The sequence below is a fragment of the Aotus nancymaae genome, unplaced genomic scaffold, assembly GCF_030222135.1.
Source record: "Aotus nancymaae isolate 86718 unplaced genomic scaffold, 86718_ANA_hifiasm-v0.15.2.pri h1tg000015l_0, whole genome shotgun sequence".
Lineage (NCBI taxonomy): Eukaryota > Metazoa > Chordata > Mammalia > Primates > Aotidae > Aotus > Aotus nancymaae.
The window spans coordinates 5,420,762-5,448,427 of NW_026988426.1; the positions used below are offsets into that span (position 1 = coordinate 5,420,762).

General features: G+C 46.1%; 1 protein-coding gene across 1 annotated transcript in view; it reads right to left on the reverse strand.

Annotated features, from left to right (window-relative positions):
- The window catches only part of SDK1 (sidekick cell adhesion molecule 1), a 652,070-nt gene that overhangs the window by 239,278 nt on the left and 385,126 nt on the right, over positions 1 to 27,666 (reverse strand). Inside the window, exons 14-15 of the mRNA XM_021675988.2 lie at positions 6,092 to 6,239; positions 4,979 to 5,119 (exon numbers count right to left, since the gene is read on the reverse strand). Of these exons, the coding sequence (XP_021531663.2) occupies positions 4,979 to 5,119; positions 6,092 to 6,239 (289 nt within the window). The remainder of the gene's footprint in view (positions 1 to 4,978; positions 5,120 to 6,091; positions 6,240 to 27,666) is intronic.

Below are 27,666 nucleotides of genomic sequence, written 5' to 3' on the forward strand. Positions count from 1 at the left end.
AGGTGGAAATTTGAAGTTGTGTTTATGAAAAAGATAATGTACACAACTCAGGACTTAGAATGTACAAATTAGGAAATTGCTGTGTGTACTGTGAGAAGATTTTCACAGTATTCTTTTGATGAGCAAATGTTTCTCCATGATTCGGTCTATAGAAGTTAATGCACTGAGGCTGGGTGCGGTGATGGCTCATGCCTGTAATCCCAGCACTTTAGAAGGCAGAGGCGGATGGAACATGCGGTCAGGAGAGCAAGACCGTCTTGGCTAACACAGTGAAAGCCCGTCTCTACTAAAAATACAAAAAATTAGCCAGACATGGTGGCACACGCCTATAGTCCCAGCTACTCAGGAGGCTGAGGCAGGAGAATTGCTTGAACCGGGAGGTGGAGGTTGCAATGATGGCACCATTGCACTCCAGCCTAGGCAACAGAGTGAGATTCCATCTCAAAAAAAGAAGAAGAAGAGGAAGAAGAGGAAGAAGAAGTAGCAGTAGTAGTAGTAGTAGTAGTAGTAGTTGTTGTTGTTGTTCACACACTGAACCAACTCAGGTAATTTACTGAACTTTCATGGATCAGCCCCTCTGGGTAAAGCCAGGGGCATGCCCCAGTAGGAGTGACTGCCTCGTCATCCTGCAGCTTCCAAAAGCCTCTAATTTCTACCCTGGAAGTGGCTCCTGCCTCACAGTCCCACACTTGAGTGGCAGCAAATCTGTTGGCTTTTCATGGTGTGTGAAAATCAGTGTCCTGGCTCCTCCAGGACACTGAGCTCTGAGCTCTGTGGCTCTGTGGATTCCATGTCCATTACCTGGGCAGTCCCAGGGGGGCAGGGCACCTGAGCACGAAGGTGAAGGATCTGAGACAGACACGCAGGGACAGGAACATCAGTAAGGCTGCCGATGTCGGAGCAAAAAAGAAACCCAGAAATTCAGGCCTTAAAATGTAAAACAACTTTCCCAAGAGAAGGATGGTTTGAAAATGAAGTGAAGAAATAGAGAAATGGTCATACAAGGTTCTTCATAAAAATCAGGAGTTTCTGAGAGCGTTCTCTTGTCCCCTCTTGCTGCAGACCATTTGCGTGGTGGGGCCTGTTTGATAGGAAACAAATGATCAAAAGCAGATGGCCCTTGAAGAGCAAGAATGTACCTGGTCTCCTGTCTCTTGCCTGAAAGGAGCAAGAGGCCACTGGGCTCACCTGGTGGGAGACTCAGGGAAGGGACAGTGCTATTCTGTGATGGGCAAAAATGAAAGTCAGGCTGGGCATGGTGGCTCACACCTGTAATCCTAGAATTTTGGGAGGCCGAGACGGGCAGACCACGAGGTCAGGAGTTTGAGACCAGCCTGGCCAACATGGTGAAACCCTGTCTCTACTAAAAATAAAAAAAATTAGCCTCATCTGGTGGTGCACGCCTATAATCCCAACTACTCTGGACCTGAGGCAGGAGAATCGCTTGAATCCAGGTGGCAGAGGTTGTGGTGACCAGAGATCAAGCCACTGTACTCCAGCTTGGGTGACAGAGCGAGACTCTGTCTCAAAAAAAAAAAAGTGAAAGTCAAGTTATCAAACCACATTGTTGCTTCCTAGTGTGTCCACCTCTGACTCCTTTACTGAACGACCCACTCCAAGCAAGTACATGTGCAATTCCCAGGGGGTGTTCAGATTATTTATGTAGTATGATGGTCCTCAAGGCAGTGGCCCTCAGAGAGAGAGTCTTGGCATGGATTCACCTGTGTGATGGACATTTCCACTTACATTCACCATCTACAAAAGATAAACTCTTAAAATAAATGGCACTGAGACAGTTAGACAGCCATTTGGGAAAAGGTAGAAACTGGCTCTGTGCCTACACCATGCACCTGAGTAGCCTGGGCATACTGGCACCAAGCACCATCCGTAATCAATACCACAGAATGAGCATGGCCCTTAAGAAGGATTCCTCCTGTGGACCCAATGCTACACAACGCACATTCCAGGGAAGAACAGAGGAGCCAGCATCAGAAGACTTTGCTCAATAGCCACTGAGGAGCTGGGTGGTCTTGGGAAAATTCCAAACTTCTCCAAGCCTTGGTTGCTGCCTCTTTAAGGTGGGAATGATAATAGCATTTCCATGCTTGTTGCAACAGTCAAAGGAGACAATGAATGTAAAAGATGTGAAGGTGTAAAGCACTCCCTAAATATTTTTTTTAAACACCACTCTTCTATTGAGAAGCATGGAAAAGATAATTATGAGTTATAAGGAACTATGCCTGCATAAGCCACCCATCTTCTCTGGGGCCCACTCTTTATACCACTGTGAAAAACAAACTGCAGAATTCACATCTTCAAAAGAGCCTGTGCTCCCCTCTGGAACAGGCACGCTGGCCCATTCTGACCAGTGGCTCTGGGTGCTTTTGTAATAGTCACAGGATGTCTAAGAAGGTCACAATTAATAACGGAAGTGCAGGGCAGCCTCCTCGTACTGGTAGGATATGTTGCCCAGGAGACCATCTCAGCCAGAACAAGATGATTTTTTATACAGAAATAAACAGGAGAATGTTTTTAAAGGACATAACCCCTATGCTCCTCTCAAAGAAACACCCTGCCTATTATTATAAATATTTTATTACTGCACACGCATCCTAACTACTTCTTATGGCTGGAGCCACGAAAGTGATTTATTTTTCTTTGCTTTCCTTGCATTGTGCCTCAGATCTGACACAGAGACTGTGCCCTGGAGGATACACACTCGCAGAGAGCTGATGTGCAGACCAGAGGATCATGTGGAAATGTTTCCAAGCAAATTCATTTTGGCATGGCTCTTTAATTTCTGAAAACTTTGATATTCACAGGCCTAGGGTAGTGCACCCTCATTTTCGGGCTTTCAGGATTTAAGCCCCTGCAAATACAGATGCCCTCATCTCCAGCACCCAATTCTACTGACCCCATCACAGAAGATCCTTTTAACACTAGTAATCCCCCAAAACAGAGAAATGTGCAGTCCGCAGCGCAGCCTCGTAACATCAGAGAGATTTTATTATTAAACTCTGTGCCCCAAGCCTGCTTCTGTGGGATGACTTTTAAAGTCTTTACTTGGCAGCTTCAGCCTAAGGAAACTTTTCCTGCCTGGGCTGAAGAGAGGCGACAGGCCCGTGCGGCTGAGTAGAGAGGGCGGCTAATTATTCTCATTAGTCGAGGGGTGCAGAACGAAGGTAACGGCTAAGGCAGGGGCCAGAGCAGCAGTGCCACAGGAGCCCTTGGCCACAGGCAGCAGGGAGCATGGGGCTGTTTTCCAGAGCGGAGAAGGTCAAGCAATTAGGAACTGTCCCAGGGGATCAACAGGAACCAGAGCCTGCGGCCCCCACCCTGGGGGGACAGAACTGCAAGCTCCTCTTGCCCTTCTTTGAAATGAGGAAGGACAGTTGGAGCCTCAAGACAAAAGGGGCCTTGCTATTGATTGGAACTCTCTGTGTACCCCTGGGCATGGCCCATTTAAACCACTTCAGGTGGGTCACGGTCTGGCTTACATTTAGAAGAGAATCCCTGCACTGGAGGAAAAACTTGAAAACCGTGGCAAATTGGTTTCGACAGGCAGATATTCAAGGCATATAGAAAAACACATATTAAATGATGAATGGATGACTATACAAATATATATAGGGAAGGCGTTGCCCTTCATATGCAAGGATAATGGAGTTGAAGATGCAACATTTCACAATTTCTTACATTTATCTAAGAAATTAAATTTGTCTACTTAAGACCTTTGTTAGCCACTATTTACTGATCACACATTTAGAACAAGCCCAGGATGGGAATAATGGATACCCACCATGCTTGTCCCAATAACAGTGGTAAAATTAACAAATATATCCACAGTGCTGCAATCTATTAGAAGAGATTTAACAATCATCATGGAATTCTGCTTTACTTTTTCTTACTTGTATCAACAGGCCATTGCAATTATCACGTTCAGTGGAATTTTTAAATTAGCAGTAGTTTTGGCAAAGGAGATTTCTTCTCTCAAACACAGACAAGTTCTGATACAATGTCCCCAGTACTCCTAGAAGCCCAACTGTCCTTTATAAAGCAAAGATAGCACACTGGCCACCCTTCAGCCACACCTGGCCTGCAGAAGTGTGCATTAGCCCTGCCCTTTGTTTCCAGATATATTGATTTTATTTCCAACATCTAAAAGTTGTGAGGTTTCAGGTAGAAAGCTAGATTTTTGGATTTCTGGAAATACTAGAAGATCTGGCAATAGTGAGCAACATATCAGCATGGTGACAACTGGCTAACAATTATATCAAATTAATTATTCTTAATTTAAAATTACTGTATTGAACAACACATGCCCCTGGTTGAAAACTTAAATGGAATCAAAAGACTCACAATGAGGCTGGATGTGGTGGCTCACACCTGTAATCTCAGCACTTTGGGAGGCTGAGGCGGACGGATCACCTGAAGTTAGAAGTTTGACACCAGCCTGGCCAACATAGTAAAACTCTGTCTCTACTAAAAATACAAAAAATTAGCCAGGTGTGGTGGCACATGCCTGTTATCCCGGCTACTCCAGAGGCTGAAGCAGGAGAATCACTTGAACGCAGGAGGCAGAGGTTGCAGTGAGCCGAGGTCATGCCACTGCACTCTAGCCTGGGTGGCAAAAGTGAAACTCTATCTCAAAAAAAGTAAAAAATACAAAGCCTCACAATGAATAATATACCTGGTTTCCAACCCATAATACCCCATCATTCTCCTAACAAAATGCTACCCAGACATCAGTTTTGTGTGTGTGTCCTTCACGGTTAGATATGCACAGAATGTCTGTGCAAGGCTGCCCACATTGGCCTGTGTACTCCAGATTGCAGTCTCTACAGCTCCCTAAAGTCTCACACCTGGACTGATTATTTGGTTCCTGTTTGGCTTTTATAGACATTAGAGTTTGCAACCTCAGTGAATCGATGCTTGGCTCTAATGGTGGCCTAAAGATGGCCAGTCACTGGCTACTTGCCTGAGGATGTATCCACGCAGCACCCCGTTGTGCTCTGTTTCTGGGGGCGGCTGCCACTGGACCATAATGGACTGGTTGGTGCGCCCACTGGCTACTATATTTTTGGGGGGAGCACTGGGTGGTTCTTCAGGTAGCATCAACCTAAAAATAAAAGACAGAAAAAAGAGAGATGAGTACCAGAAATAGAGGGGGCCCATTTGCATTTCATCTATCTTGCTGAATCTTGAGCCTGACTATTCATGAGATTCGGGTTTTGAGAAAAGCAAAACACACCGCTGATGAAACTGAAAGGACATGAGAAACAGTTACAACAAATCAACATAATAGAAAATCAGTTAACCAAGCAATGGGGAAGGCATGGAGGCGACTTTGTTCCATGTGAATAACCCCAGCGCCTGAGCTCTTTAGAAGGAATGCAAGCCTGAATGTGTATGCTCGTGCGCCTGCCATCTCAGACTCCTCCTAAATTGTTTCCTTTGGCTCTTTCAACATTTCTCATCTCAAACTCCCACATCTTGAAAAACAGGCATTTAGAGCTCAGCTGTTCTACAAGTCAAGCCCACTGAAAGCTCAGGTTGGTTGTGGAGGGCGTGCTGACATGTGATGAAGCCATTTTCCCACGTCACCTCCGAATGAGCTTTTTCAGAGGCAGCCCTTGCAGGGATGGCAGAGCAAGACCACTCAGGAACACGACACCTCTGCAGAGACAGCAGAGTCTTTCCCTTACAGCACCCCACTAGGTGTTCACTTGTCAAGACTGTGGCGCCAGCTTCCACCCGGCAGTGGGGTGGCAAAGGACATGGAAAATGTGTAAGTTCCAATTTCCTGTATAGAGAGGGCTGTGCTGTGAGGAGTGATTTATGTAGGCACAGCCAGATCACCACAGGAAAAATCTGAGAAACCTGCCTCACAGCAATGAAGGAAGGCCCAGCTAAGCCTACATGGGACTGTGTTTCCCTCTTTGTGGCAGGGTTTTGGGCTCACATTTTGGCCAGTCTCCCTGAGGGAGGCCGTCGGGTTGCTGTGTTCAATTCCTCCACCTAATATGATGCTGCTGTTTGGCGTTCAGGCCCTGACTGTTCCATGCCCCTACCTGGGGTGGGATTCACACACCTGCTTGTCTCAGAGCTGTACTGGCCCCTGCCCACTTCATTCACTGCGCATACTCGGAATTGATAGGTGCGAGCCGGAGTCAGGCCGCTCACGGTGACGCCTGTCATCTCGGGGCCAATGTTTGACAGATGCACTTTCCACGGAGAGTCTGAAAGAGTGAAGAAAATGAATTCAAACCCACAGAAGTGCGTGTCTGAATAATAAGAGGTGAGTGCAAAGGCCTTCTCAGGAAACATCTCATTTGCTTAGCAGGCCGGCTCTAGGAGAAAGAATGTTTATCCCATTTAGCAGATGGGAGGCTGAGGCTCCAGCCCTGTGGCTAGTAACTAGCAAGCCAGAAAGGAAACTTACCCCCATGCTGCTATCAACGAGCAAAGGGATTTTTTGTGTGTACAACCTGCATATGGCGGTTTAAAAGGAACCAGAATGTCCCTAATTCCTGTGTTCAGTATGTAAGTGGAGAAAGTTCTCTGTCGGCTCACATGGTTGGGCAGATTGCAGATTTGTCTCCCAGAAAAGGATGCTGCACATGTCACTGAATGATAAATAAAAACTATATTCATTAACATTTTAATAAAAGAGGAAATGAGCATGATAAAGACAGATGGGCTGTGTATTTCGCAGCCCATCTGCGTGGCAGGCCCATTACACCACCACACCCCTGAGTGGCTTTGGCTGGAGAGAGACGTAATGAAATTCACAGTGAGTTTAGAATATCTTCCCACCCAGCTTTCCAGCAGGTGTGGAAGAGCAACTCTGCCAGCCAAATGCGCTTTCTCCAGCAAGGCTTCCGAGGGTTCTGCTGGAGATCCTACACCCTTGTGTGGCTTTTTGCAGAGTTTAAACATGCGTTTCAGCCCAGTCAACTTGTAGAGTGATGCCCTGGAATGAACAAAGTCTGGCAGTGACTTCCAGCATCTGCCGTCAGTTCTCATCCTGAATTTCGAGGATGCTTGAACTGAATTTTCAGGTTATTAGTGAAGTAAAACCTGGGTGGGGGAAATTCTCCTGGAAATCGAGCTGTCTTGCTGACCTCAAGTGGTGCTAAGTCCCTTTCGCCCACATTACAGATGGTCAGAAAGAGGTGGCACATGCTTTCTGCCATGGTGCCGGGCTGGGCAGAGCCTGCAGACAGCACCAGCTGCATGTCAACATCCACACATAAAATCCCAGCCGCTTCTCCAAAAACCTACAGCCCGAACCACGGGAATCCGCAAGTCTGTGCTATGAGTTCATCAGAAATGCACTCTGGCTCCTTACAGATCACTAAGCAGTGGCCATAAATTGCTCTAAAATGAAAATGAGAGTCTCAAAGGCAACTTTTGTTGCCTCACACAGAGATGTCTATCACTAATTCAGAATCTGCTCACTGGATTCCTTAACACAAAGTTAAACTGCTCTGAAGCATGACGCCAGTTGGCTATGAAGATGGAATCTTTCTAATTATTTCAAATAAAGCTGCTTCCAAAAATGGCTTTCTGGGAATGCAGTCTTTGCCACCAGCTGGGCATTTCAGTGTTCTTGGCTTCTGATTTCCAGTGACATGGATAATGGGCAGCTGAATAGGATCCCCTCTCTGTGTGTCTCCTTTAAAAACAAAATGTGTGCATTCCCAGTTACCTACGGAAGAACTCACAGCAACTTCTCTTGTCTCTCTGGGAGCCTGAAACCCTTCTACTTGCATCACTCAGCTCAGGGTGATCTGGTTTGCTAAGCAGTTTCCCTTCGAGAATACAGCCATCTGTCAATGTGGAAGACGAAAGGCCCTTCCCCACATCAGGGCAAGCGGACTCGGTTGGTTGGAAGCAGGGCCCCTTCGTGCCAAGTCCAGCTTCCATGAAAATATTGTTCTCATTCTGAAGATAACTGGTATGTAGAAGAAAGAAGCGAGGAGCCCACCGCTGACTATAAGCTCTCCCACTTATGGGTGTTCGATTTTGTTTGAATTTCTGTAAAAACAGTGGACAATTCAGAACCACAATGATACTGCATCTAATACCCACTAGGGTGGGTACTATTAAAAAAAAAAACTCAAACAGAAAATAACAGGTGTTGGGGAGGATGTGGAGAAATTCCACCCTATTGCACTGTTGTTTCGAATGTAAAATGGTGTAGCTGCTACAGAAAACAGTATGGGGGTTCCTCCAAAAATGAAGACAGAATTACCATATGATCCAGCAATTCCGCTTCTGAGTATACACCCAAAGGAATGAAAAGGAGAGGTTTGAAGAGCTATTTGTACACCTGTGTTCACAGCAGCTTTATTCACAGTAGTCAACAGGTAGAAGCAACCCAACTGCCTGCCGCTGATGGTTGAATGGGTAAACGAAATGTGGTCTGCCCATAAAATGCCTACTACTCAGCTTTTTAAAGGAAGGACATTTGGACACATGCCACCACATGGATGAACCTTGAGGACATTATACTAAGCAAAATAAGTAACAAAAAGGTGCATACTGTATGATTCCACTTCTATGAGACATCTAGAATAGTCAAATTCACAGACGCAGAAAGTAGGAGGAGTTGGGGAAGGAGAAATGGGGAGTTATTTTTGGTGGTGCAGAAGTTTTGCCATATGAAAGAGTTCTAGAGAAGGATGGTGGTGATGATTTTACCACAATGTGAATATGTTTAATGCCACTGAACTGTGCACTTATAAATGGTGAACAGGGTGAATTTTTTATGTGTATTTTACTACAATTAAAAATTAAAACAAATGATGAAAAAAAGATGGGGGATAACATATAACCCCCAAGACTCCCTGAGTATGAAATAACATACATCGAAAGCATCTAGCTGTAAGCTTGCCAGGGTGCTGGATAGCTCCCTCTCCCTAGATCCAAGTTCCACCCTCCCTACCCAGCTCTGCCCTGGAGGCTCCTGCCCTGAGGCTTCCCGTAGATAAAGGGAGCAAATTTAAGGCTCTTCCTTCCTCACTGGGAGGCTGCCTGGGGCTACCTGGGTCCTTCATCCAAAGGGTACTCCTCTTTTCCAAGTGGGCACCCTATGCAATCTCTCCTTCTGGGGTTCTGCATCTGCCTTGGGCTTTTTAACTTAAGGGTGAAATCAGCTCTGAGGCTTGCAGTCCCAGGTAACAGTTGTTTCCCTCCACCCACACCTCTGCAAACATTCCCCTTCTAAAACTTCCTCCTTGATTGCTCTAATTCAGGAATGCCATCTTTTCCCTGCAGGAACCTTGACTAATACTGGACTCAGTAAAGCTCTTCTTCCACCCCTTTCTTCCTTCAGATGTCACAGTGTCTAGAAGTGAACCATTCACCCACTTGGTCATGCGCAGTGAACAAATGTAGTTTCAGACAGAGACAGTCAGGAGGACAATGGTCATAACCAGGTGACTGAGGCGACTAATCAGACCGCAGCAGAGGATACCGCCTTCCCGCCCTCGGCCCCATCCCGCCAGCCTGGCCCTTCCTGATCCTGGCTGTTTGTTCACTCAGAGTGTAAACAGCTCCTGAAAGTCCATAACCCCAGCCTCGGTTATGTCCAGAGTCTGCTGCCCGGTTTGATTTGATAACAGAGCCTATTAATCTCCTCTGCACCTCCCGGCTCTGCTCAGTCCTGCTGCAACTATAGGATTCTTTATTTCTTCTTTTTCCTTTCCCACTAGAAGATAAAAGGTCTGGCAGGAAGAGAAATTAAACTGAAGACTAATACAAATGAACCCGATCCATCTCTGGGCATCCTGATTTGTACCAAGAAAAAGAAAAAAATTGGTTTGGGAAAGATTTGCTCATTCACAAGCTCTGGAAGTGCAAGCTTGCTGAGAACTGTTAAAATTTAAATAGCAAGTCTGTTCCTGACAATCAGTAAGCAACATCCCTTTAAAAGGGTCCTCTCCCAGCCGGTCCTTACAGAGGAAGGCCACAGGGTGCTTGTCTTGGAGGCTCAGGGGTAGAAGACTCTTTTGATAAAGGAAACCATCCCATAAAAGTTTAATACCTGTTTTTTTCTTCCCCTTCAGGGACTCTCTGACCTAGAAGACTGAGGGATTGTACACTTCCCTAGCCAGGCTCCGTTCTATCGAGGGCATCACTAAACTTTTGTTTGTTTAGCAGTAAGGCCCAGAATCTTGAGGAATTAATCACTACCCCACTTCAGCTATTGGTTAAAAAGCAGGTGGTTTCCAATTTTTGAAAATGTTCCGGAAGTTTTTTCCAATAAAAAAGAGCATTACCATTTTCTCAACTAAAGGTATCTGAAGGAGGAAAATGTTTTCTAAAAGAAGATTTTTCTTTTTTTTTTTTTGGCAGGGTGGGGGGAAGGATAGGGTCCCGTTTTGTCACCCAGGCTGGAGTGCGGTGGTGTGATCTCGGCTTATTGCTACCTCCACCTCATGGGTTCAAGCGATTCTCCTGCCTCAGTCTTGTCCCATTCTACCCCTCCCCTCACAACCTGCATTCTACCCCCAGTCTGGGGCCACAGGTGTGCGCCACTATGCCCAGCTAATTTTTGTATTTTTTGTAGAGATGGGATTTCACCATGTTGCTCAGGCTTATCTTGAACACCTGGACTCAAGCAATCTGTCTGCCCTGGCCTCCCAAAGTGTTGAGATTACAGGAGTGAACCACCATGCCCAGTCAGAAGATTTTCCTTAATTGCCAAAAGCATCGTTATATGATTAATACATAGTATTTTGATGGCAGTTTGCAGCCTGGAAGTGCTTTCAGGTCTGAAGCCACAGAAACCCACTTGGGGAGGATTTTCTCTCTAGGAAATCAAGACTCAGGGAAGTTTAAATAACTTCTGACCTTCACAGGTGGTGGCTACCTAGAGTGGCTTTATTTCAACATCACCAGAAGTGGGGCGGCTGGTCTCATGTGCCTCCTTGGGTTCCACAGCAGGAAGTACCCACAATATACAAGAAGTATTCACACACACACACTGTCACATAAGAAACGAAACCAATCAGAAACGGAGGGCAGCTCAAATCCAGTCTCCAAGCAATAAAGAAGGTGCAGGAACCAATTAAATACCAAAAATCCTCATCTGGGACCTGGGAGCTTCTTTAGGACAACTGTCATGGTTTCTGCCCAGTCAGGAATCGGGGAGGGAGGTGGAAGTTTTTTGGATTAAGAGACACAAGACACAACCAATACAATGAATGGACCTCGTATGGATCCTGATTCAAGTGTCAAAGGACTTTTTTTTTTTTTAAGACATTTAGGGAAAATTAAATATAAACTGAATAGCAGGTGATATTAAGGAATGCTATTAATTTTATTAGGTGTAATCAACTTTGTGAGCTGCTTACTGATCACATAGGGATGAAATGACATAATTTCTGGAATTTCCTTTAAAACACTCTAGCAAAAGAAAAGTGAGAAACAGATGAAATAAATATGGTTGAAATGTTACTGGTTGTTGAAGCTACATTTTTGTGTTTATTTAGTACTTTTAATAATAAAAAGTTTTTAGAAAGTGACTATTTTTGTCACAGTATTGCCAGCATGGCGCATTTTATAACTGTTGTGATTGTTTATTGGTGGGTGAAAAATGTAATTTGGTTGATGCTTCACTTTGCATTTTTATATGAATGAGAATGAACATGCTTTCATTAAAACAAGGATTGTTCCCCCAGGTTACAGAGTTAAGTGGAAAAATTAGTTGCAAATTTATTATTTTTCTAATTCTAATTCTACTACTGTTTTGGTTACAACAGTCTGCATATTGAATTTCCTGAAATAGAAGTATTAGCATATAATAATAATGATTATCCATTTAAAGAGTTATTTACTGGCTAAGCTCCCTTGGGATCTATTTTATTCCCTGTTTGGTCCTCAGCAACTAGAAGAGTGCCTGACACACAGTAGGAGCTTAATATATATTTATCGAACAAAAGCACCCACTCTGTTGGAGCTATTGTTAATGCCTGTATGTGTTGTACATGGTCAACCTTCACAGTAGCCTTGAGGGAGAGATGATGATCTTCATTTCCACATGAGAAATGGATGGAGTGAAGGCTCACAGTGTCTCCACTCACCATTAATCCTCCCTGTGCAAACTTCACCGTGGTTTTTCCACGTCTCACTGGTGCCTAGGATTTAAAGCTGGGAAGTTACAGGCTTGGCCACAGAGATGAAGGAGAAGATGAGCTTATCTTGGAGCAACACCTGCAAGGCCCCTTGCCATGGAACTGAGAGGGGAGGCCTTGTGCTACTCAGAGACTCCCTTCCACCACACCAGAGTGTCTCTCTAGGCACTGAGTATAAGCAGGCTGAATTCCTTAGGGTGGCACTGCACACTCAAGGCAGGTGTTGCTGAGAGTCTAACCCTAGGCATAGATCAAGTTAAATTCCTCATGTCTGGAAGGTCTATCGAGCATCAGCAGTGATGAGTCATGTTGACAGGGTCTACTCATGATGTGATATGATGAGAAAGGCACTTTACCTCCCTGGTCTTCTTCCCAAAGCCCCATAACCCTGGTCTAGCTAAGAGAAGAACATCAGACAAATCCTGATTGAGTGATGCTCTACAAAACAGATCCTGTATGAGATCTTGCAGCAGATCGGGAAAGACGTCATCAGGGAGAGACTGTGGAGCTTGGAAGGGAGCAGGGACTGCAGTGAATAATAAGGTGTCACTGTGGGCTCACTGACTGTGACAAATGTACCATACTAGTGTCACAGGAGAAACTGGGGTGGGGGGTCCATTCTTTGCAACAATTCTATAAACCCCAAACTGCTCTAACATACAAAGTTTAGTAAGAAAAAAGAAAGACCTATCATGAATGGTTGGTCCAGAGCCAGGCAGGGGAGGGGCGAGTGAGGAGGCCCTGTGTGGAACCTGCAGTGGAAGGTCATGTGTTTTGCAAGAGAAAAGCAGATTCATGTGTGTGTGTGTGTGTGTGTGTGTGTGTGTGTGTGTGTGTGTGTGATGGTATATGTACATTATATATATATATATCATATATATATGGTATATGTACATTATATATACATCATATATACATATGGTGTATGTACATTATATATACCATAAACCATAATACAAGTTCACTTAAAATTTTTGGAAAATACAGTATGAGAAGGAAATGAAATAAACAAGCATAGGTCCATATTGTGGTTCTTGTTTTTTAAACTATTCTCATAGTTGCTCAATGCTTTGGGTAATTACTTTCATGTTTTTGGAGACTCTGACCTGTATCTCAGTGTTCAGCTCAGTGAGTTACTGAGATTAGTTTGGTGGCAGGAATGACATTTCCTCCTCTATATTAAAGTGCTCTTAAATTACTGTCGTCACATGAACAGAAATAACACAGTTTGAAAGCCCAGACAACAAAGAACTTCAGCCTCCATGCAGTTAAACTGCTTGCGGTGAGGCTTCAGAATCCACTCACCCCACCAGGCTGGAGCCCGGGCTCAGAGACGGGCATAGCCAGGTCTAAGAAAAAGCTTCTCTTGGTCTAGTCAGAGCTCATCTGGGCACTAAGAGAGGAGCATAGACAATAACTAGTTATGCTAAGGTTATATAAAAAGTTTTCTCCAGGATTCTAGTTAAAAACTATTACAATGACAAAAGGAACACAAGTTTTAGTGGCACTGTAGAATTCCAAGCTTAAGCTGGTAAATACATTTGTAGAGTAGACTATACTCCTATAAGGAGACTGGTAGGGCCCCCAGATGAACGCGACTCTATCAAGGCATGAAACATATCTAAGACAAACACAATTTGAAAAGAAGATAGTGAAACAGACCTGTTCATGGCAACCCTGGAAGATAAGATGAAGGCCACAGGAGTGACAGGGATAAACCACTAAGGATACCTGAGAAAGAAAGGGGCTTAGGCCAGGCAAAGACTTCATAGAACAGGGGGAAGAAAAAGTAGGAAGTAGATGGATATTTTCTACCTGAAACAAGACACCAAAGAGCGCACAGTATGAATACATTTTGATAACCTTCCCTTTGGGAAGGCTTTCTCTGTTGTATGTCTTTAGAGAAACCATAAAGATCTGCAAGGTCAGGATTAAAATGTACCAAGTTTTTGCCTTAAAAGTTAAGAACTAAAGAGCTGAGATATTTAGAAATACATGAAACCCCCAGCTAAGGGACACAGCCAAAATGATCCCAGAACAGGCTTTGAGGCCATAGACTGTTCACATCCAGGGCACTATTGCCTCCAGAGCCTCAGGTCAAGACACCAAAGGTGGCTCATCGAGGCAAAACTTTGGCCTGGACCCAAGGGGAAAGATATGCTCACCTGGAGGTGTGGGCCAATGTGCTGGAAAAGCCATTGCTTCCAGAGAAGGGGAAGAAAGTCGGAAATGGTGACTGGACACATCTGGAAGCTTGGGGAACTCGGCCTTGGGCGGGAGATCCATTCTGATGGTAGCAAACCCGTGTGACAGGCTGGAGATGGTGAGCGGGCAGTGGGTGGAGCAGGGGGCCCTCTCTGGATGGAAGCTGGCCTGGCCTCTGGGAGCTCAAGCTATGAGAACCCTGCTGTATTCTGCACCGCACGGTCACCATAGGCTCACTTGTGCAGGAAGTTACGCCATCACGTGGGACAGCCTAGGCCAGAGGTTTCCAGAAGGTAAGGAACAACCAAGGATGTGGAAGCTACCCTGGGCTCTCTGACCTCACCTCATCTTGCCTGAGGGCATGAAGCTAAGGGGAAGTGAACTCAGAAGCAGACCTCAGTCCCTGTGGGCTCCCAACATAGCCATGGTTCCCCACTTCATAAACACCTATAACAGATACTGTCTCCCCAGATATGCATTTATTAAAATGGAGACAAATGCTATGCATGCGAGGCTTTATATGCAAAAGCCCAAAGAAAGATGAGCTAAAATATGAAATTCTCTCCAACAAGTCTGAGGCCATTAGAAAATGCCTGTGTGAGGTGTGTTTCAAAGACAGCATTAAAATGATTTGAAGCATGAAGAACAAAGTCTCTTTGCCATTTTGGCAAGCAAAACAGCACAAAGCCCATCAGCTTTTAAGTCCATAATAGCAACAGGAGATGGAGATGTTTAACAGATTGTGGAGTGACAGCCAGGAACAGCTTTCATGGAGAGTGGGGCGGAGACAGCCGATGGGTTCCCTACATGAAAAGGCACCTGTGGCAGAGACAGAACCAACCAAGCCACGCAGCACAGAGACTCTCTTTGTGGAGGAAGAACCCCTCCCCCAAAGGCTCGGGAGAGGCACTGGGCCTCGGAGAACATGCTCCAAAAGCTAGTCTAGGACCAGCAGCTGACAAAAACAAGCTGTGCTTCAGGAAGCGGAGGCAGAGAGGCACAAAAAAAGCCGCAGACCACTGTGGGCACCACAACGTTCCATGCTGGAGAAGGGACAAGCTGCCTGGAGGATACTGCAATCTGAACCCAAAATCATCGTCTCAGAATCAGCATGGTCCAGTCAAGCTCATGGATGCTCTTCCCAGACCGGTGTACCTCAGCGGGCCTCCTGCTTCCAGGTCAGGCCTGGGATTCTAGGTCCCTTCCCAGGGAAACCTCATCAGCAATTTGGGAATGACCACCTCCCTGTTCCAGGCCCTCGGCCTCCTGCTCACCTCCACTCCCTGAGCCTCACACAACAGCTCCCTGTAGGCCACTGCCAGGTTAATCTTGCTAAAAACTTGCTTTCACACCCTCTTCCCTAGCTCCCAGCTTTATGCAGCTCTTTGTTGTACAAGACTCGGGTCTGGCATCATTTGGTCCCTCTCTGTTCCTCGCAGGAGTCCCTTTTCAGCAAGGAACGATGCAGGCTAGGCTGCTAGCAATGCTCCCTCATGGTGGGGGGAGATAAAAACTCTTCCTTTATACACTGTGTACTATTTCTCCAGCTTCGATGAGCATGTATTACTTTGTACTTAAAAATACATTATTATTTAGAAAATGGTTTTTTAAAAAGCAGTCCATTTCAGCCTCCAGCTTCTCCTGCTCAAAGATCTTTCTGCTCTCACTAATTCACTCACTGGGAGATTTCCTGAACTCCCATTTTGCCGCCCTGCATCCTAGCCTCGGAGTCCTTGGCCACTGTCTCCTCAAAGGTACCAGGGCATCTGAATCCTGTCCATTCCAACATTCTGCTCAAGGCCCACCTTGAAGGGCTTCCATGTCCACGCCTGCCCACAGGGAACCCCCCTTCCCTAAGGGTCCTGATTCTCAGTTCCACTTTCCTGGCAAGTAAGCACATACTACCCTATGCCCCCTCGTGTGTTCTTCGATGTGTGATTTAATTTTGCGAGTGTTCTTTGCCTCGCAAATTGACCTCATGCTCTTCCAGGCATCTCCTGGTGTCTAATACTGTCAGGTGGGAGTGGATGCATGATTTGCAGACTTGCCTGAAGTTATTGTGCTCTGTACCCAAGGGAATGGTGAGAGAGAAAATAAAGGAGAGAAAGAAGGTTGATGGCTCATTTCACAAGAGCCTGCCCTTAAAGGAGGGTCACATGATACATATGTGTGCATGTGTATGTATGTGTGTGTATGTCTGTTTGGGGAGAGATCTCTGTTTGTTTGTTTGCTTGTTTTCTGAGATGGAGTTTCACTCTTGTTGCCCAGGCTGGAATGCAATGATGTGATCTTGGCTCACCATAATCTTTGCCTCCTGGGGTTCAAGTGATTCTCCTGCCTCAGACTCCCAAGTAGCTGGGATTATAGGTATATGACACCACACCCAACTAAGTTTGTATTTTTAGTAGAGACAGGATTTATCCACGTTGGCCAGGCTTGTCTTGAACTCCCCACCTCAGGTGATACACCTGCCTCGGCCTCCCAAAGTGCTGGGATTACATGCGTGAGCCACCATGCCTGGCCTGATATCTCCTGTTTTTAAAGAGAGCTTAAGGATCTTCTAAAGTAAAAATCTGCATAAAAATGGGTGATACATGAAATAAATATAAACAAAAACAAAAACAAATTCAAACTCATAAGGGAGACAAATGCAAAGAGATGTTCTAAGCAGATGGAATGACTTAGGTACTTCAATTAGGCACTCAGGGTAGCTTTGGGCTTCCTGGCAGCCAAGGTATAAAGGGGCACATGGATGGCAGACTTGCAAAAGGAAGCTCCCATGTTCATCCAGAGAAACAAGTATTCCCTAGGCAGGGGAGGCACCAACTGCGTAGAACTCCAAGTGGAAGACAGTGAGTGATGCAGAAGATACAGAGGCGTCGTTCCTCCTGCACATTGCTAGAAAACATGAAGATATGGGATGAACTCCTAATTCATAGAAAACAGTGTTGTTTTCTGAGTTAAGGAAAAGTACATTATTTCAGGTTTGAGTCTTGGGAACCCCGAGTCATAGATGAAGACCACGTCCCTCAGGGCACCAGCTCTGAAACCTGTCCTAGGGGCAGGGCCTTGGGAGTTCATGCCAGAGCCTGAAGCTTATTCATAAACTGAATTCTCTCATATAAATGTAGGGGTATTCCTAAATGTCATATTTTGTTATTTTAAGAATAATTTGCTCAGAAATAAAAAATTTCCCTACATAATTTTTAAAAAAATCCAAGAAGTAGGAATGGAAGGAATGTATTACACGATAAACAAAACTGTTCATTCAGGTCAGTATCCTGTTCATTTTGATGACAGCAGCCAGCTGTTCTAGACAGCCTGCTGTTGCCATCATGCCAGCTGCTGCAGTGAGGAGCTCCCGGGGCTGTGCGCTCCAAGAAGCCAGCAGGAGCAGAGGACACCTGGGAGCTCTGCCTCTTCTGAGGTGGGGTAGGAGCTCCCTAGGTGCCCCTGCAGCCGTCCAAACCGTGGTTGCAGATCTGGGCCTCCCACTCAAGTTGTGGCTGCAGATCTGAGCCTCCTTGTACTCTTGCGGGGCTGGAAGCAGGAAGGATCCCTGCCCTCTTGGGCGCAGCTGCAGCTGCCAAAACCCGTGGCTGCAGATGCAGGCATTCTTTTACTCTCTGGGGCCCAGGAAGGCCCCTCTACACTTGCAGGATCGGAAGTGCTGGCTTTCACTACCCGGCTTCTCCCTGCTGTTGGCACTGCTCTGATCTGGAAGCAAAGTCAGGGCGAGCATGAGTGCCATGAATGGCAGTAAGAGGTAAACAGATTCCTGGGCAGAAGAAGGCAGGTCTCCGATGAGGCCTTACCTTCAGACCACTGAGGGCCTGAAGGCTGGGGGCAGGGCAGACAGTCCCCTTGAATGGAGTGGGAACTTGTAGTGCCTTTTCCGGGCCCACTCATGGTTACCCAGTGACCAATCAGCACACACTTTGTCCCCTCTTAAGACCATAAAAACCCTGGGCTCAACCAGAGCTGAGCGGACGACAGGTGGACCAGCTGTAAAGAGGAGCTACCCTCCCTGCTGGGAGCTGCAGACGTCGAAACAACCTCTCCAGGGCTTCCTCTCCACTGAGAGCTGCAGACACTAGGACAAAAAGCTGCAGAGAGAAGCTACTACCCTCTCCAGGGCTTTCTCTCTTCTGAGAGCTACACTTGGGATGACCTGCCGGCAGAGAGGAGTCGCCCACTCCAGGCCTCCTCTCTGCTGAGAGCTGCAGAGGCGATGGGACGACCTTCCTACACAGAGCAGCTACCCACTGAGGGTCTCCTCTGGGCTGTCCTGACACTCAATAAAGCTCCTCTTCATCTTGCTCACCCTCCATTTGTCTGTGTACTTCATTCTTCCTGGATGCAGGACAAGAACTCAGACAAAAGTGCCACCAGCCAGAGGTTTCTGGCTAGAAAAGAGACACCCTAAAGATCCTGTAACAATTCCCTATATGTTTAAAAACAGGCAAAACTAATCTACGGTGACAGAGGTCAGACGAAGGGGTTAGACTGACTGGAAAGGCCACACAGAACCTTCTGGCATGTTGTAAATGACTTGAATTTTGTTTGAGGTGTGGGCTGTATGGTTGTATATATTTGTCAAAACCCCCTTAAGATCTCTGCATTTTGTTATATTCAATTATGTCTCAATAAAAAACAATCAATATCACACATAGCAGTAAAATCCTAGTAGACATCCCATTGAGATCAGGAAAAAAAAACAAGAGACATTGCTATGCCAATTATTTAAAATTATTCTGACCAACTCAGTGAGATAGGAAAAACAAAAAGAAAACGATACTTTTTTTATTATTTGGAAAAGATACGATTGTCTACCTTGAAAGCAAAGAAGAGCAATGGAAAAATCATTAGAATAATAAAAGAATATGGAATGTGGCTGAATGGAAAATAAATACCTAAACATCAGTAGTTTTCCTATGTTCTGACAATAACTAATTAGAAGATGAAATGGGGAAAAAATTCCTATTCATAGTAGCAATGAGACAAAATCTTAGTACAACCTTGACAAAAAAAAGTATAGAGCCTTTGGTTATAAACTTGCAAACCTCACTAAACAGCTGAATAAATAGGGACACATTATTTTCTGGATGGAAAAACAGAATTACTAAGAAGTCACTTCTCATAAAACAATTCATAGGTTTAACATGATTAAAACTTCAATGGGACTACTTTAGAAACAAAATAATTTCAGTTTTTTTCTGGAAGAATAAATTATGACAAGTAATAACAAAATTCTGAAAAGTTGAAGAGACTTGCTTTATCAGTTATTAAAACACATTCTGGAAGTAAAGCAATGAAAATACTATATAACTGGCAGAAAAAGAGATAATGAATCAGTGGAACTAAATAATCCACAAGCAGAGCAGATTTTTGTATAAATGAGTCCTCTGAATATACAAAGAAGGAAACACCATAAATAAATGGATTATTCAATAAATCATGTTGGGAAAATGGATCACCTGAAAGAAAGGAAAAGTCAAATACTGGAGTATATAACACACCTAGATTCCAGAAAAATTAAAGAGTTAAATACATTAAAAACTAAACCTTTAAAAACAAGGCAAAAACCTGTAAGAACACTCATTTAAGGCTTGAGAGTGTTAAAATACCCAAACACAAAAGTAATGAATGAAGTGACAAAGGAAACTATCGATAGATTTAACTACATAAAAATCAAACACTTCTGTATGCTAAAAAGTAATGTTCAAAAATTAATGATAAAAGCAAACTGAAAAAATCCTTGTCACAAATGACAGAAAAAAAAAAACCCTAAGGCCTTGGATAGATAAATGGGGCAAAGGAAATGAACAGACTATAGCAGAGAAAGTGCACAAAGCCAATGCAGAATGGGTTCAACAATATAGCAATCAAAACACAAACTACAACCATTATCAGAAGACCTGAAACTCAGAACCCTCAACATTCTGAATGAAGACACAGGAGAATATCGCAGAGTTGGAGTAGAAAGATTATTCAAATAATTTCCTTCTAGATACTTGCATTAGTGTTGCTGTTTTGCCTGTGCTGGTGCCCTGAAGGCTGTCTGCCTATTGGTTGATTCAGCACTGCTGAGGCAACTCAGGAGGGAGGTGTTGGGGTCAGCACCCTCAAGGAAGGAAATGGGAACGGCCCCCCTAGGGGAGCGGATGGGGACAACACAAGCAGAGGAAGACATGGGGACAGCACCCCCAGGAGAGGGGGTGGGGGTGTGGTGCCCCAAGGGGAAGAAGATGGGGTAGCACTTTGAGACCAGAGTCAATAGCTGGGGTCTGGTGGGTCAAAGGAAAACCATGGACAAAAGGAGATGCTGAGTAGGAGCTGACCAGGCAAAGGCAGAGCCGGCAGGATCAGGGCGAGAATTCCCAGACTCGCTGAGCGAAGGTGCAGTAGCACTAAATATCTGGTGTCCTCAGGGAATCTGGTGTAATGCTTTGTTGCTGAAGCAAGAAAAGCAGAGTGGTGAGTGGCTAGAAATAAATCGGAGAGGCAGGGGGTTGTCAGAGAGTAAACAGTGCTGCTACCATGCTAAGAAGCCTAGAATCCCCTCTTCAGGGAACAAGAACGTCTATACAGAGGGAGTAGGGCTGGCAACCTGGGAGGACATGGGTGGGGACGAGGCTTTGGGCCATGTCTGCAGTACCAGCTGGTGTGGGGAAGTCTTTCTGCCCAGCTCCAGTGGCAGCTCCTCTGAAGATCCTCTGGAAGGCTTTAGGCAGGGGAGATCGCTTGGTCAGGTTCCTGCATTACTGAGCTCACTTTGGTGGCTCAAGGGAGGATGGATTTGAGGATCCTAGATCTGTGGATCACATGGATGAGGCAGCAGCCTGTTAGGCTCAGTTGTGGCAGGAACGAAGAAGGGCAGGGCAGTGGATCTGATAAAAATGCATGAGGTAAATCCCAGAAAATTGATTGATTGATTTGTTGGGGGAGAATTAACAGTGAAGGAGTCAAGAATTACCTTATGTTTGTCTCTTTTTTTTTTGAGACAAGGTCTCACTCTGTCGCCCAGGCTGGAGTGCCTTGGTGCAATCGTAGCTCACTGCAGCCTTGAACTCGTGGGTTCAAGCAATCCTCCCACCTTAGCCTCCTGAGTAGCTGGGATTATAGGCCTGAGCCACCATAGCTGGCTAATTTTTGAATTTTTTTGTAGATATGGGGCCTTGCTATATTGCTGAGGCTGGTCTCAAACTCCTGGGCTCAAGTGATCCTCCTGACTCGGCCTCCCAAAGTGTTGAAAACACAGGTGTGAGCCACTGTACCCAGCCTTGACAGTATTTCTAACTTGGAAGAGGAACAACTTTGGGGGCAGATGATGAGTTCTATTTTAGAGAGTTGGAGTCTGATAAGCCCATGGGACATGGAGGTGCAGATGTCTGGAAAACATTTGGTTACAAGAATCTGAGGCTCAGGGAAGACGTCTAGGTTGGAACACACATTAGGGACTTACGACATGTGGGTCAAAAGTAAACCATGGATGAACACAAGATCTCTAGGAAAGGTATGTGTGATAAGAAGACCAGCAAATGAGTGAGACAAAGCAAGGAATGCCAACCTTTTAGGGGCAGGAGGGGAAGTAGAGTCTTCAGTGAGTCAGAGAAAATGGACAAGAGAAGAGAGAATAAGAAGGAAGAATGAGGAGAAAGACTTAAGCCAAGCGCCAGGAACGAAGAGGTCTGTATGGGGGAGTGACCAAGAGCATCGCTTGCAGAGAAACTGAGGGGGTGAGGACTGAGCTGCGCTCACTGGCTGTGTCCTTTAGAACAATGACAATATGGCCTCAGGAGAGGAGAGGAGATGGAACAAGTGAGAGGCGAGGAGGTGCAGAGCTCACTCCTTTGAGGCAGAAGAAGCCAGGAGAGAGAGAGAGCTTTGAGACAGAGTGTAGAGAGGGAATAAATATGGAGCCAAGTCCCAGAGGAAGGGCTGGGGGAGGGACCAAGGGCTTGAGTGCAGGGCTGGCTTTTGACATATGCAGGATTGTAGTGATTGTTTTTATTCTTTGTGCTTTAAGGAATTTCTAAATTTTTACTAATGAGCATGCATAACTTGAGTAATAAAAAGTACAAATGTATTTTACATTTTAATTAAAGTTAAATATTACAAGGTATAATACAAAATCACAATTATGAATACTCATCCTATTAAAAAACTAACAGTAGGACTGAGTAGAATGAAGGATTCTAAATTTTTAATATAAGTATGTTTGTTACCTACAAGCCATGTACCACAAGACACACAACAGCAGGTGTTAAGGTTGAAAAAAAGTCATAAGAAAAATACTTAATTTTTCTTAATAACTGGCAAAAGGCCACCATCCTTCTATTTCAGCAGTGGGATGCCTTTGCCCAACCCTGTGGAAAACACACGGGGAGTTCAGTTTGAGAACCAGGATGGCCCCTCCCAAATATCAAGGTTACCATGGAAACTGGTGGCAACTGTTGCATTAAAGAGTATCTGCATTTCTAATTCCATGATGCAATGTCGATTCACTCATGTTAAAGAATAAATTTTTAAGAAGGCAAAATAATGGCTCTAATACAAATGGAGAATAAACATGTATCAAAGAATTTTAGTTAACTCATTAATTTATGAGGGAACCAGTAAGATGTTTCAACCATATCAAAAGAGAAAGCAAACAGCACACAACATAGTGATAGTGCTAAAATGAATTTATAAATAGATGCAAAACTGGTCAGTATCTGCAGAGCAATAGCCAGTTATATTCTACAGGGCAAAATTTGCATTTATTTGCATTTCTGTGGAAAAGAAATTTGCATTACTCAAAGTGCCTTACTATAAGATTTCTACAATTTACAGAGATAAGTAGACCAAAGACAATGGAAAGTGCGGGTCCCTATCGAATCAGATAGTCCTGAGGAGTGCCAGGTGAGACACCTAATAATCCTTTTCATGGCCCAGTGTAAAGTCTTTCACAATTTTTACCTGACAGTCTCCCTCCATGGGATCATCATCTCAAAAAAGATCATTCTTGATCACACTCAGTAAGCATTTTAGACAGTGGGCCAAATGCTTTTATTATTCAACAGAATTCTCAGCCTGGTCACAGGGTCCTCACTGTCAAGCTATCAAGAATCCCTGTACTCTCTCTCAATGCAGGGATCCCTCAGGCTTCCCTCATCTGCCACCTGGTCTGACCCTCTGCCCTCCTCAATCCACCAGGTGGGTACCTTGATGCAGGCCCAAGGACACTACTATCCCTCTTTGAGCCCCAGGCACCTGGGGCAGAAGAACAACCAAAGTTCTCAGAGAGGCAATCCCTGGGATGCCTGCAGAGGGCCATGTGTATCTTCTATCCAGAGATGCACCCTGAGTCCAGTGCATGGATGCAGGTCCAGTTTAAGCCCCAGGCTCTGCTCCATAGAGCTCAGAAGAGCCCCCTCTGCAGTGGCAGAAATGTGGTTAGGGCAGAGGCTATCAAATGTCTGCCTCACCCACTAAACTACGTGAGTTTGGCCCCTGCAGGATCCCTGGCTTCCAGGAGAATGGCATCCCAGTCAGCCTGCCAGGAGGAGCTGGCTGTGGAGGGTCTCCTGAGTAGCCAGAGGGATAGACCTAGTAGATGGCGTTATTTAGTGCTGACCACTTGCACATGCTGAGTGTAGGCCAAGTGCAATTTCCATTTTAGTGCACTTGCTGCTAAGCTGTTCTTTCTGGCTCTAATGAGCCAGCATGTTCAGCTGCTTTTTCAGGGCATTTGTTGCTAATAAAAATAAAAACCAGACCATTGGCCCAGATGAGGGTGCTGCTCTTCCTATTTGCCATGGCAGGAAGACGTGGACCAACCAGCCGGTAGCAGCACAGGCTGCTTCAACCAAGGTCACAGGCCTCCTTTACACAGTGGAAATCAGAACAGGCAGGAGGCAACCATGGTACCCACTCTAGATGCTGCATGCCACGATACCCACATTTCGGGCTCTGAAGGAAAGAGAGCTGGGAATGTCAGCCAGTTCCAGGACAGGCCCCGTCAGGAAAGCCAGAGGCTAACAGGGGCGACTGATGTTCTCTGTCTCCTTCTGAGTGAAATAAAGCAGCTGGACACCTACAGAGCCATCCTGTGTGTGCCAGGCACTCTGCTGGTGTCATAGCACAGGGCACAGAGTCTGACACATGGACCCTGCCCCCGCTGAAGGGGTTCATGGTCTTGCCAGAAGACAGACACCAGCCAGGAACTGTGATGCACATGCTGAAAGGGAAGTGTGTCTAACGGTATGGGAGCCCTGAGGAGGGCAAAACTGTATCTGCCTGGGTGTAATGGGACATGCAGAAGTGATATTCGATCTGAGCCACCAAGAATGAGTAAGAACTTTCCCAGGTAACACCCTTACACACCACCAGCAATGCCCCAGCCCCATCTCATGAGCAGTTATTTCCTTCCGAGCCTTGAGTCCTGGCTCTGAGGGGCCCTTGCTGATGCTGTCCCTCTTTGCCAGCCTGGCCCAGGTCTCACGTCACATCTTCTTTGAAGACTTTCTCTGACTTGCTTTCTATCCAGTCACATTACTATGTACGTACCTCGCCAGGAAATGTGTTATGTGGGGGCTGCATCAGAGCTTCTGACCATCTCCTTGCTGTTCACAGTGGAGACTGACCATGTCAGCTCTGCACCCAGCACCCAGCACCCAGAAGGGTGCAGAGCAGATGCCCAACCCAGATTCACCATTTTAACGGTTGGCTGGATAGTTAGACATGAAACCTGCTTCTCACTGAGGCAAAAGGTCTGGCTGGAGAAGCCACTCATGCTACGAGCTGAGAAGAGTGCTGCCAGGGCATTCTGAAGCAATGCCTTCTTTCACAGAAACTGAGGAAGGTAGAATGCCTCTGTTTTGGAAGACGGTCCATGACTATAATTTTCAGTCCACCACGAGGGGACTCTACTGGAGAGATTGATTTCACTTCGTTTGCTGAGTACCTACTAAGTGCAAGGGATGAGGGACACCAAGACAAAGGAGACACAGTTCTGAAGCCCAAGGCCACAGTGCCCGATAGGGGCTGTCTTTAGGGTGGATGCGAACCAGAATTCAGATGACACTAGCTCTGCTCCTGTCCTGCTCTCTCCATCCAGATCACTGTCGAGTCCTGTTTTACGTGAAGGCAGCACAGCCATGACATCCTCAGGAAACTCTTCTCTCCTCTCAGAGGTTATCTGAATCAGTAACACCCTGGCCTTCCCCCTTTGGTCAGAGCCATTGAGTGGAAGCTAAGATAGCCACCTGCATGCAGGCTGGTTTCTGTCCTGCCCCATCTCTGGGAGGAAGGAGTCCAGAGTGGGAGTCGGAGAGGCCCCGCAACAGAAGGAGGGCCTGGACTCCAGCCTGAGAGAGGCCCCTGCAAGGAAAGAGGGGCCTGGACTTCAGCCCCAGAGATGCCCCCGCAAGGGAACAAGGGTCTGGACTGCAGCCTCAGAGAGGCCCTGGCAAGGGAAGGAGGGCCTGGACTCCAGCCTCAGAGGTGTCCCTGCAAGGAAAGAAGAGCCTGGACCCCGGCCTCAGAGAGGCCTTGGCAAGGGAAGGAGGGCCCGGACTTCAGCCTCAGAGGTGCCCCCACAAGGAAAAGAAGAGCCCAGACTCCAGCCTCAGAGATGCCCTGGCAAGGTGGAGAAGGGCCTGGACTCTGGCCCCATTTCTAGGTGGTGCCCAGGACTGGAGGGTGTAACCTTAGAAGCCCAAGACATGGAATAACATACTGCCTCTGGGTCCTCCCTTGGTGAACTGGCTTGCGTGGTGCCCAACTCAAATAATGGTTCTTCAGATTCACAGCATAGCTTCCTCCACATCCACACAGATTGATGCCCAGGTGTGGCCTCCCCACGAAGCCCCACTGCAGTGTAGAATGGGACACTTGGCTCCCCAAAACTCCTCTGTGGATGCCTGACACTCATGATGAGCACCAGCTCTGGAGTCAGGCAGCACAGAGATCCCATCTTCCCCTCCCATCGCCATGTGGCCCTGGGCAGTGACAGTGACTTACAGTCTCTGCATATCCACTCCCTTCGCTATAAAATGTGAATCAAATGGTGTGACTGTGGTGTGAGCATGCAGTATCAACAGAAGGGAACCTCTACCAGGAGAGGGCAAGGGTGTATAAAAGGTAATTAGGAGAAATAAAGTGAGTTTTGTCCATAATTGCAGGAGGTGTGTCCAGGCTGGTGTGAGCTGGGAAGAGCCACAGCAGAACCCAGACTAAACCTGCCCACAGAAGTAAGCAGCACCAGGGACCCACAGGGAGCTGGGTTTCAGGGGACGGTACCTGAAAGTGCACCACTCCTAGCTGACCTGAAAACAGGGTCCTGTTTAGAACACCAGTGCCATCAGGAGACAACTACAGGCCAAATAAAGTTGATCATGGTAAGAGCCACGATACCTGCATCTGGCTCTGCCCTGGGGGAGGCCCAGGGAAGGAGAGCCTCATCTGGAATAAAGGATGGGTGATGTGGGTTGGCCGTGTCCCCACCCAGATCTCATCTTGAATTCCCATGAGTTGTGGGAGGGACCCAGTGGGAGGTAATTGAATCATGGTGGCAGGTCTCTCCTGTGCTGTTCTCCTGATAGTAAGTCTCATGAGGTCTGAAGATTACTGTAAGGGGGAGTTTTCCTGCACAAGCTCTCTTCTCTTGTCTGCCACCATGTGAGATGTGCCTTTCACTTTCCACCATGATTGTGAGGCTTCCCTGACCATGTGGAACTGTGAGTTCTCAATTAAACCTCTTTCCTTTGTAAACTGTCTAGTCTCGGGTATGTCTTTATCAGCAGTGTGAAAAGGGACTAATACTGATGGGATAACAGAGGGTGGCCTCCAGCTTAGGTATTAGAAGGTTAAATTGGGCTGGTGTGCTGGAGAGCATCTTTGTGGAGGTAATGGGTTATCTACCATGAAGGGTAACAATCTAGCCCTGTGGGTTTCCAGGGGAAGGAAAAGGCTGGGAGATGAGATGCTTGGCCCATTGAGGGAGTCTACATCAAACCCATGTTGATTTTTATGTGACCCATGTGGCTGACCGGTGTGGAGAAAGAGCACAGTAGCCCAGGGTGAGCCGAGGCTGCAGAGGGAGGGAGGTGTTTGGCTTCTATATTGCATGCAGCAGGAAGCCCTCCAGGACTTGTACAGGGAACTGGCCTGGTCTGGGTATATCTTAGGAAGATCAGTGTTGCTGCTGGTAGGTAAATGGTTTGGAAAAGGAAACGGGGCCAGCTGGAAGGCTGGTGCAGTTGTCCTGGCGAGAGGTACCGGTGGTCCGAGGCAGAGAGGAAAGAATCAGAATCCTAGTTAATAGACTGAGAGG